Here is a 14,409-nt window from a genome sequence, read left to right on the forward strand (position 1 = left end):
AAATGAAAAACTAACGCAGCGTAATAAAAATTCAAGCAAAAACGTAAATCGACGTGGGCCGTCCTAGGAAGTCAGAATGGAGAAACGTAAGTTTACGTGACCCGTACGTTAAGTGTTAAAATAAAAATTTAACAGAAGAAACATCGTCGATTTGTTAACGCGCCAAAGCCCTTTACACGTACGTTGTGATCTGTTAGTTCTCCTTCGTAGTTATCGCTTTAAAATGCAGTCTGTCTACGTTTTAATAATTAATTAATGTAGTGATTTTATAATCTCCAGTGAAATAGCATTTTAACGTTCGATCGGTATTTTTTAGAATGCACAACAATGTGGAAATTTATCGACGTGAAAATTTAAAGTAGGTTAGATTGAAACAACGGTTTGGTTTATTACGTTCAAAGGCGAGAAGAAATGAGAAATATTAATGAAACAAGTAATGTGTTGTAAATCAGGAAACGGAAGTATTACTAAAGATGCTTTATCAATCAATTCACTTTTCACTAAGTGTAATATCTCGATTAGGAAAGTTCGAAGGAAAGTACACGTTCAAATACTTTAGCCATAAATCATAATACACACTGATGTGATTGAAACTGATAAGAAATTCCTTCCTTGTTAAACGAGTAAAACTTGTTTACAGAAAGAAATATTATAAATACACCTATAGTAAGAAATACATAAGCTTCTGAATTTTTCAGACTTCTAGCCAGTAATACCGATGAATAGAGCGTAGTTCCTCTCTAAATTTATCGTTCATGATCAATGTTTATAATGTTCCGTGAGCTTCGAAAATTTCCACGTGATCATATTACACGCTTAAACTAGGATTTTCATGTACAAATAACTGAAATATACAAGTTTCGAATAAAATTCAATATTTTTGTAACAATAATAACATTGTTGACGATATTAATTTTAAATTCAATTCTACATTTGTTCCCCTTTCGTATAATTGAAATTTACCTACCGGCAGTACCTAACTAACAACATTATCGCAATATTGACATTCGACACGGCAATAAAATACTAGTTAAAAGTCCCTTAGAGGGAATAATTAAATCGACATGATATTGCCACTAAAAGTAACAAGGTTTTCCCCAACGCAAAGCTAACATTTCAAAGAGAGGAAATTAGTTTAAATTAATTCATAAAAGCTTCACACGAAGGATATCCATAAAGCAACAATTAAGGTTACAAGTTGTACAAATGTGAAACCTGTACTTGACTAATTCTATACAAATTGTAAGCATTTGCCGTTGTATCCAACGATTCTGCATGCTACAAATATCGCGTAGGTGTACGAAGGAATAAAATACGTGTACATTTGGTCGGTCGATCGACAGCACGACGAATTCGCAGAAGCTGAAATTCAAAGGAGAGACTTGAAATTCACAGAAAGGTATTTGTAACAAAGTTCAAGACTAAAGTTCCTTCGTGACGAGCTATTATATTTGCGGATATAACTCACGCCTACGTCATATCATCGGCGATAATAGAAACATTTCTTCGATATTACGTCGCACTTCCGATATCAATCTGTTCTTAATGAAGGTAACCAAGGAGGGTTTTCTTTCAAATTTCTCGAATTTTCCGAACACCTCGCGTTCGGCGTATTTTCAACAATAGAGGAACGAAAGTGCTTTTCACTGTCATCGTTTCGATCCAGTTACCTCGATACAGCATTTTAGACAAATTGCACTTCGTGTTTTAAGCAAATTTACCTTACCCTTCAACCTTGCGATTCTGTTTGCTTTCGAAAATGGAGTCTTTTAATTCGACATTTGGAACCACTGCTGCTGTTCTAACTTATCAGTGTCGATCAATTATTCTGGTTTACGTAACCTGGAACAAGAATTTTAGATACGAGTATAAAAAGTGATAAAGACTATAAGAAGATTAACTGTACAATACGGTAATAATATATCGTATCAATAGCGATATTAAACAGAAACGATACTAAAATAACTTTCATCAAGGTTCAACTAATTTTTGGAATTATTGCTAATATCTCGTTCGAGTAATTAAAGGGTTCATTATATCAACGAGTTAACGTGAGCACAGAAATATAAATTACTGCTTCTTTACGTTACATATGTTTCAGAGGTGAAATATAACATGTGTGTTGTTTAGCAGGCGACAGTTGAATTGAAATTTATACAATACTATCAAAATTCAATCATACTCCAGCTTTTTGTAATTTCTTTGGTGTATCTATTTATCAGCTTATTGTTGAAGCGAAAATTTCCTACAGAAAAATAATTATTCGTTTTATTAAAGAACGATCATTCGATAAAATAAAGCAGCACGACATGTAGAACGTGCTCTTTATTTAAGACAGTCGACAATAATTCGATAACAATGACTTTTTAAACGAAAATCCCAAAGCAGAGCCTCCCCCACTTTCAAGAATAAATCAGAAAACGTTGAACTAGAACGATATACCAATTATGACACTTGTTTCACCTGAATCTCTGACAATGTATGCACCGTACGAGTAATCATGCAATGATAGATAAAGGCTTTGTGCCTCGAGGAGTACGGTTAGTGTGTTCCTGGACGTCGATCGGTGAACTACGTAAATTTCGTCAAGATCCAATTCCCCGTTACGTGATCCAGTGTACTTGATTGCTTTCGATCGTGGCGGTCGTATATGTACAACCGAGACAAAAACGTGTCCACCGAAGATATTCGCCTTTGTGATTGAGTTGGTGAAACTGGAGCTTCGAGAATTGTTGAAATAATATTTGGCATTAGTGGTACTGAAGCGAAAGTGTTGTTTAAACGTCTGATAAGAATTTTCGCAGTGCCGAATGTGTATATACATAATTTCGCCGTGAACAAGTAAATTACTATGAAAATGGATGCATCTTAAGCATAAAAGGTAAGCCTCGAAATTTAACCGTGAGAGGTAATGTTCGTTTTTGAGTAAAAGGATCGGGGGTACATTTGTTGCTACTTTTATAAAAATTATAAATTAAAGTCATGCGTCAAACGTGCTCTTTATATAAGATAATGCTCCATTCCGGCGTTTTCACCGGTGAGATTCCAACTGTCTGCCGCTGGAAAAACCAATTACAAGTTTCCCGCGAGACTTCTTGTTAGTGTCATAACGTTGAAACCACCTAGTGGCCACGATTTTATTATCGCGATTGATTAAGTAATGCTGCCATTGCATGTTCCAGGTGTCGTTTTCGCCTCCACAATTCTATCAGTAAACAGAGAGGAAATATTTGTTAATCAGACACCGGCACCGAGAGGAGAGGACTTTGCACTATTGTATATGGACAGTATTTCGACGAGAATAAAACGTAATCCGTTATCAAAGTTGATACTAGAGCCAGCTAAGCGTTTATTATCTTTCTCGCCGTTCGGTCTTAAATCGATAGCAAGCAAATAATCAGTAAAGAATTTGTAAAATGATAGAGCGCGGAAATTCAAGACTCGAGTTAATACGTCAAAGGTGTTTCCAGATTGAGCACTGAGTATTTCAAGGCTTCGACGAAATATTAGGACATCGAGAAAATTTCAACGTCCAGTCGAATATTCTTTACCCAGAAAAACAGAAGTTCTAGTCAAAATGAGAGGAGAACATGGTGCAAACTGGAAGATCGAAAATGTCACCGGTGAATCAATGTTCGAAATTTTCTATCTCTCCGTGGCTTTCGACACGCGGTGTTTCAACTGCACGAAACTCCTTTATTAACTAAAAAAGACTGTTGTGAACAGAAGTTGCGACGAAGCGACACTATCGAGGAATCTGCTCGAAGAGAATATTTAAGAAGAATTGCCGAGGTTTTGCGAATGCTACAAAACAGATTTCGAAAAGAGAAAATGTCTGGAAGTTCTAAAAATCTTTTAGTGCTACTATATATTCTTTTTTATGACCTGCGGATTTGTATTGCTAGCATAAAAGATGAAACACCGATCATATACACGATCCCTTTGGTACGTATATGTTAATTAGCCTAATCAGTGCGACACGTAATGGAAATCTGCTAACTTCGGTAAATTATTTAGAAAATGTGTGGTCAGATTTGATGAGAAAACGGAGGAGAAATTTTAGATCGGAAAATGTTAATTCACCGTGTCAAATATTTTTCGAACTTTTCATTCGAGATTTGTGAAACGGGTGAAAATCTCTTAATAAAAATTCTAAACGATTTCGTAACATTTCTATAGAGAAAGTTGGGTTACGGAATCGGCAAACTTCGAAATATTAGCGTAAAAAGAAAGATTCAATTGTACATTATTCAGACAACATTGTTAAGTACAACAAATGAACGTGTGTGCGATGAATATAGTTAGTATGTTTATCGAGTTATTTTTAGTATTTTCGCAGTTCATCTTTGAGGCATCGGAGTTTCAAACTTGTGTTTTATTCTAAAAGAGTATTTCAATTTTAGTTGGTAAACAATTATGCAAACATCGTCGAATAATAATTAACGCTTCTTTATAAGTATCCCATTTTTATTATCTGTATTCGTTGAAAATTGAATCTTAACAATATTGAATTTTACGAATTAGAAATTTATCGATTGTTGATCAAGTAATTTGAATTCGCAAATGAAATATAAGAAATTCTCTTTAAATACGATTCGAAAATTTGTGATCACTTATTTTCTCCACATCTTTTGATATAGCATCAGATAAAAATAAATAAAAGACAACTTATTTGATTTACCTTAAATAAAATTAAAAATCCAACACGTTTGTTCAAATATTATATCAACAAACTATTTACGTATATACCGACATTGCAAACAGATAATCTTGCTTTACAGATTTTCTTTCAAACTTAACTTTTTTTTATCTTTATTCGTAATTGACGTAAAAAATAAAAACCTGTGGCAGTTTAATTCAGAAAAGTAATAAAGCATCAAGGACCGTGATAATGTTTTCATTAAGAAAGGAGAATCCTTTGAAGGGAGTTAATTCTTCGAATTTCGAATTAACATTCAAATATTAAGTATTCTAATTAAATCGGTAATTAAATTGCTCTAATCCCATATTGTGAGCGTCTCACGATTGTAAATTTTTAAACGGTATTATACTCCAAATTGCACGGTAAAAAATCGATTTAACATCAACGAAAACCTTAAAAGACAATGAAATCTTGGTACTCTGCGCGGGATAGTTTAGTTATTCCAGAAATTTTTCGTTACACCTACATAAAGTACTGTGTTAAATTACACAAGCAACATTTTTTCACGCATAGATATGAAATGCAAACATAACTCTTTTCGGCGAGATAAATATCGATACGAATTCAGATAAATCAATTTCTCAGATATGCACAAGAATATCTTTTCATTTTATTTCACAGCAAAACAACACGATAGAAGCAGAGAAGTATGAAAATTTACCTGTGGTAGGGAAATGCTGCGCGCTGAATGAGGTTTTTGTGAAAAATGGAACTCCCGCCGTTTGCTCAACTTCCAATTCCTCAATTGCAGGAACATTCCTTCCTCTTTTCCATGGCTTTAATTCAAGCGGGTACGAGGTCCCTGGGGACAAAGAGAGTGTATTTGTTGCGATTACAGGGAATCCTTGTGAGTACAAGTGAGTATGCAATTATTTAGGTGACAATTATACACAGGGTGTTCTAGATCTGAACCGACGAGCATCTCCAACATGTTTGGGAGGTGATTTTGAGCAAGAAATGTTATATGCACTATGGGTCGATTTGTCTTCGTTTTCGAGATGTAGACTATCCCCGCTAGATCTTTTTGTATGGGGTTTGGCATGAGATCGAGTGTGTATTTGGACAGAAAACCTGGTACGCGTGATGAATTGATAGTAACAATTAGAGAGACTGCTTTTACCGTCAGTAATGGTCTTGCTAATGTTCAGTGGATACGGTCCATGGAAGCACGCCTACTTTCGTGCACAGAGGCAAGAGGTGTCGATCTGTGTAAATCAGTCTGATACATCAGTGTAAAAAATAGTTTGAAATAAATGATCATCGTTGAAAGATAAGTAGCTTGAATGGATCCGACTACTCGTGGTTTATACTACTTTCTCCTTCCATATCTCGAAAGTGAAAACGAATCGACCCATGGGGAACACATCTTTTGCTCAAAATAACCTCCCAAACACGTTGGCAAAGTTTATCGGTTCAGACCTGGAACACCCTGTATTAACACTGTTTAACAATTTCGCTAATATTTAAACATTGTAAAGTATTTATTACAGACAATATCGTTAGTTTACAATATGGCATAAATATTTTTGTAAAATACAACGTATTCTAAACTGCAATGATGAACAGCGAAGAGAAATATTTTATAGCTCAAAGTGTCGTTTGGATTTAAAGTAGCGATCTAATTTTATCCTGAAGATCACAAAGAAAGCAAAACATTTGAATTCTTAAATATTCATTAGGCGAAATGTTATAAGCAATTTTAACAAAAATCGGGATATAAATACGTCAAAGTAGTTACAGCAATTCTGACTCAATTCCTACCTAACATTCACTTTAGAATAGACTCTTATCGTTTTATCGGAGTTCCATTGATTTAATTCTTCATAACAAAGGTGCTGTTCTTATAATACGTTGAGTAATTCAAAAGTTATATCTGTTATAATAATCTTTTCATTTGATTTGTTTAATATCTCTGAAACTGGATTGATAAATTTAACGCATCTAATATAATAATTAAAGTTAAACAGCTGAAATAAATAAATCATGTAAGAGAAACTTTTCGTTTATCTCCTTTTCTTAGATAGAAATTTAAAAGTAATACTTCTCCCATCTAATCTCGTATGTGCCTTGTATCTGGCCTTTTTTCATTCAAGGAAAAGTATAGTTAATTCTCTAATCCAAACGTAAGCGAGGGTCGTGAGAATTAACTTAAGTGCTTACTACAAGCTACCCACCAGATTTACAAGCTTTTTTAAATTCTAAACAATACGATATAAGAAAAACAATAGTCTCAGATAGCATTCAACGTCTTAGAGATATCCGTTTTACGATCATTTTCGATCTGAAGGTCTTGAAGACGTACGAATCGGTACGTTCTAACAACGAGGAAAAGTTACTTCTTTAAGACGTTTTAAGTTTCTAAAGGCAGCTCATAGTATTTCGCAGCGCCACGTTTCAAAGACATCTTGATTTGTAACACTGAACGACGCTGAGACGTCTTTTGGACACCATTACGTTTTTACGCGACGTCTTTAAGACGTTCACAAGACATGTGTGTACTATCTGGGACGTTAATAATATACACTGCTCGCTACAGAAATTACAGCTTCTAGAAATTCGAGTTGCACAAATCTAGAAATTACATGTGTTCTTCGGGCTACTCTTTTTTAATAAATAAGACTATTTTTAATCATTCTACTCTTTCGATACCCCAAATAATATATGCAAATTTCAGATTCGTGCGATGTCATTTTTAAGGTTTGCAATTTTTTCGACGAGCATTGTATATTACTGAAAGCAGTTGCAAGAATAACTACTGAAATATTCTGAAATATAAATTAAACACGAACAAAAGAATATATTTAACAAATTGTAGTAATATATTTATTTAACATTCGCACAATTTATATAGCATGCAAAAATTTTCCAAATATTAGGCCTTTCATTCTTATACTATACTAATGTTATTGTGCAATACGTTATATATACAGGGTGTCCCGTAACTCTGGGAAAATCCGGAAACGGGAGGTTGCTGGGGTGACCCTGAACAACTTTTTCCTTTTCCAAAATGTAGTTTGAAGCTTCGTTTTCGAGTTATTAACGAAAAACACTGGCCAATCACAGAGCGCGTAGAGCCCGCGCTCAGGGACGGGCGAACAGAGATTTACCCGCGCGCTATCGTGAACGACGCGTACGCGTCACTTCTCGGTTATCGATTGCTGTCAAAAAAATTTCACTTTGCAGAAATGGTTTCTTGCCGTCATTCCGACGTTTGTATAAATTTTTGAAAAAAACTGCAATTAGTCGGAATCGCGAAGAAAATAGCGAAGGTCGTTTTTATAACTTTTATATCTGAGCTCGTAATGAAAATTTAAAAAATACGTTTTGTAGATCTATGTCCATGATACGCACGCTGAAAATTTCATCGAAATCGGTTAATGTTTCTATGAGCTACAAACGGTTAAAGATTGTGAAAATCGCAGTATCACGACTTTCAGCGTAAAACTGTAATAAATCTGCAGATTCTTACATCTTTCGATGCCTGTCGCTTGTTTCTCCATCCATCGATTTCGATGAAATTTTCAGCGTGTGTATAATTGACATAGATCTGCAAAACGTATTTTTTTTTTTCATGAATAACAAATAAGTCGTTTAATAACTGTGTTCGATACTTTTATTCGTTATCCGAAAGGAATAAAGTGTTTTATTACTTATGAAAAACTTACCCATTCATCCACGAATGAACCTGCTTCGACGGAAGTGGGTCGTTGACACTGGGTCAGTGTGTCGATCCCGACCTTTCCAGGTAATCCGAAACAGCTGATGTTACGGTCGGGCCGTACGGTCGCCGCCCCTGAGCGCTGGCTCTACGGGCGCTGTGATTGGCCAGTGTTTTTCGTTAATAACTCGAAAACGAAGCTTCAAACTACATTTTGGATAAGGAAAAAGTTGTTCAGGGTCACCCCAGCAACCCCCCGTTTCCGGATTTTCCCAGAGTTACGGGACACCCTGTATATAAGATGGTTTTACGTAGAAAATTTATTAATTTCAACGACTTTCCTGAGATTACTGTGAAAATTCTGTAAATGTAACATTCTTTTGCAGAACTTTTATGGAAAATATAACACAATAAAGAAAAAGAACAACAGAGACAGAGAAATTTATGCTAATCGCGTGCTTTTCTTTTCTAGATATAAATTAGATCCAGACGAAAACAGCGAGGATGATAATTATTTATTATTAAACGGATCTGTATACGTACCTCATCATAATCCAGTAATGTTGCAACCTGGAGTCGATTATTGCATGGAATTTACCGAAGGATTAGGACTTGAAACCTTCGTATGTTTTCCTAAAGGTAAATTCAGAAAGAAACTTTCACAGTCGGTAATAACTTACGTACTAACTTGTACATAACTAAGTGGAATTATTTGAGGCTTCCGGGTGTAAGCCGTGTCCAAAAGAATTTACATTCCGACGTTTCGCCAGCATTGCAGCTAGCTTCGTCAGGGTCTGGAGACGTACTGGTAATAGCGTACGTCTGGGTGTTCACTCCTTTAACCCCTTAACCTATGATTACTTTTCTGACGATGCATATAAGCGTCAGCCATTTAATGTTTTAGTACTGTATCAGGTAACAAAAGCTTATCTGTTACAGATTAATTACACTTAGGAATCCTTGATCTTACAGATTCAAACGAAAGTTAGGATTACAATGAATTTTTCAGATCTTGACCAGAATCTCTGCCACGAGTTTGACACGTTGTTGTAGGTCAAAGGGTTAAGTACCTGTGCTCATTTTACGGATCAGTGATTCTGTCCAATCGGTGTTTAATTGATCGATTTAACGATTTTTAAGTTCTAACGATTAACTAGTTTCAATATAACAAATATATAAAAATCATTAGTCTTAACACAGGTACTTGAAGGAGCGAACACCCAGACGTACGCTATTATCAGTACGTCTCCAGACCCTGACGAAGCTAGCTGCAATGCTGGGCGAAACGCCGGAATGTAAACTCTTTTGGACACGGCTTACACCCGGAAGCTTCAAATAATTCCACTCAGATCGATCCGAGCCGTGAAAGTCTCAAAGCTCTCGTTGTATGTAACTACATTAACACAATTGTCACAGGTTTCAAAATGATGGTTGCGGACTCTCGAATCACCATCTTTACTTCCGGTCTTTTAATATCCGTGCCATTTTTCATTCTTACCATCGTGACGTACTCCATCACGCCGAAGTTGCGGGACGTTTTTGGAAAAGCACTGTGCCGTTACTGTGGATGTTTAGCGCTTGCCTTTACCATGTTAGCAACCACACAATTATGGAGTGTACACCTGTCGGATCAAGCTTGTACTAGTATAGGTAAGGTGAAGAATTACTTAATATTAAGAAAACTATTACTCATCGCGTCTTTGTGACGAATTGCATGAAAACAATAAATTACTATTCTAGAGGAGTTATTTCAGGTAGACGAGCAAAGTAGTAGGATATTTCTAGAACCTTGTAAAACGAAAACTATCCAAGATACAAGGTGCTGTGAAAAAGTAACCGAACTGGGTTGATAAAAGTTTCATTAATCAACCAACCTAATTTGCTTTAAATTCGTCCTTTCCTGGATTGATACAGCGATCCCAACGCCTCTGCCACGAGTCAAATAACTTTTGGAGATCATTTTCCACAACCGCGTCAAGTACTTGTTGCGATTTAACTTGCACCTCTTCCACAGTGTCAAAACGCCGCCCTTTGAGCTTTGATTTCATTTTCGCTAAATCTGGTGCGCAGCCCATTGCGACTTCTTCCGTTTCCAGAAATGAAATCGAAGCTCAAAGAGCGGCGTTTCGACATTGTGTAGAAGATACAAAATAAATAAAGCAACAAGTGTTCGATGCGGTTGTGGAAAATGATTTCCAAAAATTGTTTGAGGCACGGCAAAGCAAAGCCGATGAGATCGATGTGTCAATGCAAGAAGGGATTATTTCAAAGGGGATGGAAACCAAATTTATGCTGGTTGATTAATAAAGCTTTTATCAATCCAGTCCGGTTCTTTTTTATAGCACCCCGTACTTGTTTGAAATTTTACACATTCGTGTGTACATACATACTTTGTTATCTTACGTGAATTTTTGTACACTTTACTTAGTAAGTGCGTTAGACATAATCTACTTCGTACACAAGTAATTGGGCCGAGTTATAACTTGGTTGTTATTGAAGGTAGGAAAAAGTTTTGTATGGTTTAACAAGCTAGCATCTTGTAATGCAGATTTTCACGAAAGTGCATTGCACTTTTAATTCTACTTTATTATTTTTTTTTTTTTTTGTATGAGTCAATTCCTCGTGCTATTCTGAATAAAAAAGTGTTAGAGTACAATCGCGAGAAACTCAATACTATTCGAAATATTTACCTCTTTTTCCAGCATCTACTTACACGTTTTTCTACACCTTTCATCACATTGTTCAGCTGTTCCTCTACATTTTTTTTCCAACTTCAATAACAACCGAGTTATAACTCCCATAAGTTCGTGCCGAAAGCGAAAAATATTTTAATGAAAATCCAAGGAAATTCTATAGAGACGACTTAATGGTATTACCAGAAAAAGTAGGAGAAACTTGCGGAACGAGAATGCGCTTACGTTTTTTTTTTTTTTTTATCAAATTTAAAGGTTTATTGGAAATATTGATATAAATTATAAAATTCAACACGAACTCATGGGATGACCTGATGTATACAATATGCCTACACGCGAATGAACATTGATACTTTCTTAGATCTTTGCATACTGCCTAATAGAAAATTCTTCAAGGTCAGCACTTACAAGGGAACTTGGGTAACCCGAAATGTCAGAATTTTTTGAAACTTTGTGGGTTTGTAGGGGACCACAAGAGAAGTATCGGGCAATTTTTTTTTGGCCCAATTTCGGTTCTTCGGGGTGAAAACAGCCCTTGAATGAAGATAAGTGTTGCCCTATTTCCCTGTATATCTTCAAAACTATAGTAGATATAAAAAAATGTTTATAATAAAAATTTAATTGCTTTTTATGCCTTATAAGACTGTGCTATTAAATTAATGGAAATTCTTTTTTTAAATAAAAAATCTTCCACTACCGTTGTTGTGAAAAATTTTTAACTTTCTATCGTATCGAAGAATATGTCAAAGAAATGCAGATAAATACCAAATTATCAAAAAAAAGATAAAAAAAATAAATACCAAAGATTCGCACACATATTTGGTATCTGTTAACGCATCGTTCCAAGTGCGACGATGACAACACACAAAGCACGTATCAATTAAAATTATTTAAATATCACATTATCCGATAAGATTAACATATTTATCTGCATTTATTTGACATATTTTTCGATATGATAGAATGATTTTTCACACTGGTAGTGGAAGATTTTTTATTTAAAAACAGAATTTTTATTACTTTAATAGCACAGTTTTATAAGGCATGAAAAGCCATTTAATTTTTATTATAAACATTTTTTTATATCTACTATAGTTTTAAAGATATACAGGGAAATAGGGTAACACTTATCTTCATTCAAGGGCTGTTTTCACCCCGAAGAACCGAAATTGGGCCAAAAAAAAAATTGCCCGATACTTCTCTTGAGGTCCCCTACAAACCCACAAAGTTTCAAAAAAAAATCGGACATATTGGGTTACCGAAGTTCCCTTGTAAGTATCTTCCTATGAACAAACCCAGATAGCACACAACGTCTTAGAGACGTCCATTTTTGATCTGAACGTATTACGACCTGATCTGGACGTCTTGAAGACGTAAGTAAGTACTTGCGAATTATTCGACGTATAAAAGTGACGTCTTCAAGACGTTCACAAGTCGTATGTGTGCTATCTGGTACACGTTTTACGGAATACTATAAGATGATATAACGTAACAAATAATTCCTTTAGAGCGAATTAAAAAACGATTGGCTTTTCCAGCGTTCGTCATCCAGTTCTCCTTCGTCGCATGCTTCTTTTGGCTAAATGTGATGTGCATCGAAATGTGGTTGTTGGTGCGTAGCCACGTGGATCGGGATACGTATACAAGGATGAAGCCAAAGACGTTATTCTTTTGGTACTCGTTATGGTGTTGGGGTCCCTCGGTGATATTTATCCTCGTCTCGATGATCATGGATCTCAGCCCAGCGATACCCGCGACTTACGTCAAGCAGAACTTCGGGAAGGAAAGCTGTTGGTTCAGATGTAAGTTGAGTGGAACTCAAATTTCATGAAATATCCTCACCTATTCGTTTTAACATTACTGCATATGTGTTTAGCACAATTATTTTAACTTAAGTATATACTGGAGATTTGGCATATTTTAATACACTCCATGATTGATAAAATTAAAATTTATAGTGAAAAGTGGGGTCACAAATTGTGCACATTGAAACATTCAGTTGGTAAAAAATTACGAGTAGATTAAATTCTTTGTGTTTCTAAAAACTATGCTTCTACTGATAATTCATTTAATACCTGCTAACGATAAGCGGACATATTCGTTAAAATTTTTTAGGAAGAATGATAATAGTAATTAGCAACTTGTTCTAAGATAATCATTGTTTAAAGTACGATACGAGACAAAATCATTTCGCTTCTGTTTTCGAAAAGTTTAATTTCAGGTTTAATTTAACGATTTCATCAACATTCAATTAGACACCGTTGAACGACCTTGATATTAATTTATGCGTGATTAAAGAAACACGTTTCTTGCCTTATAGAATACCAACTGAAAGGAATAACACTGTATTAGGCAACAATCGTGTAAACTTTGAAACTGTACAGCAATGAGGCAAAGTAAAAATACAATTTTTATTCATTAAATTCTATTCTATCGCTAATCCATAAAAACATTCATGTGGTTGTTACTGCAAACAGTACTTATTTTTTGTTTTCAAAATTGTAATCCAATAAAATTTATTATTCAATTTACAGCGGTCAACGAATCAATGCCGTACTTCTACGTGCCAGTTGGATTGCTCCTTGTCGGAAACGTAATTCTCTTCACTTTAACATTCTGTAAGTTAACTAAATATCAAAAGGATCTCGACCTGAGGCGCCTCGCGAGGAATGAGGAATCAGATCAACAAGATCGAAAATTTCTTCGACGACTAATGAGAAGCACGATCGTCTGTCTCATCATTTTCTTCTTGATGGCTCTCAATTGGACGATGGAACTAATATCCTGGTTCATGAACCGCGACATTGTCGACTGGCCCTCCTTCGACTTTATAAACGTTCTTCAGGGCGTGATTGTTTTTGGTTTGTTTGTTCTGCAAAAACCACCGAGGGACTATGTATGGCACAGGATACAACAAATTCGCGGTATCAATGTGCCGGAACCTGAAGTTGGGAGCATGGAACTCTATCTGCTTCCAATGATGAATGGAAACTCTACACCTAGACAAACGATCATTCCGTAAATATCACTTATTCCCGCGATTCTTCTATCACTTAATCGCGCACAATGAAAGAATTACGAATGAACTATCTGAAAATGCTTGAAGGTTCCTTTAAGAGATGTACAATTTTAGTATAATTAATATTTTCTAAAGCAACAAACTGGTCAAGCGATGGACGTTTGAAGATTCCAACGAATTTATCTTAAAGAAATTTTATCAAATTATTTATTGCACAAGTGAAACGAAACGGTACTTAACATCGTTTTAATAATTCATCGCACGGAACAAATGATGCTATTCGTATCATGTATCACGTGAAAATGTGTTCCGGGCGTCATTTTAATATTTTATTTAT

General features: G+C 35.3%; 1 protein-coding gene across 1 annotated transcript; it reads left to right on the forward strand.

Annotated features, from left to right (window-relative positions):
• The first annotated feature begins 3,793 nt into the window (after nt 1–3,793).
• Nucleotides 3,794–14,075, forward strand: LOC108578103 (G-protein coupled receptor Mth2-like). The gene is made up of 6 exons (XM_017941362.1): nt 3,794–3,945; nt 5,324–5,559; nt 8,833–8,999; nt 9,777–10,010; nt 12,592–12,855; nt 13,588–14,075. The coding sequence occupies exons 1-6, from the start codon at nt 3,802–3,804 to the stop codon at nt 14,073–14,075; spliced, it is 1,533 nt and encodes a 510-aa protein (XP_017796851.1). The 5' UTR covers nt 3,794–3,801.
• Nucleotides 14,076–14,409: the final 334 nt, after the last annotated feature.

The sequence above is a fragment of the Habropoda laboriosa genome, unplaced genomic scaffold (genome assembly GCF_001263275.1).
Source record: "Habropoda laboriosa isolate 0110345459 unplaced genomic scaffold, ASM126327v1 scaffold1268, whole genome shotgun sequence".
NCBI lineage: Eukaryota > Metazoa > Arthropoda > Insecta > Hymenoptera > Apidae > Habropoda > Habropoda laboriosa.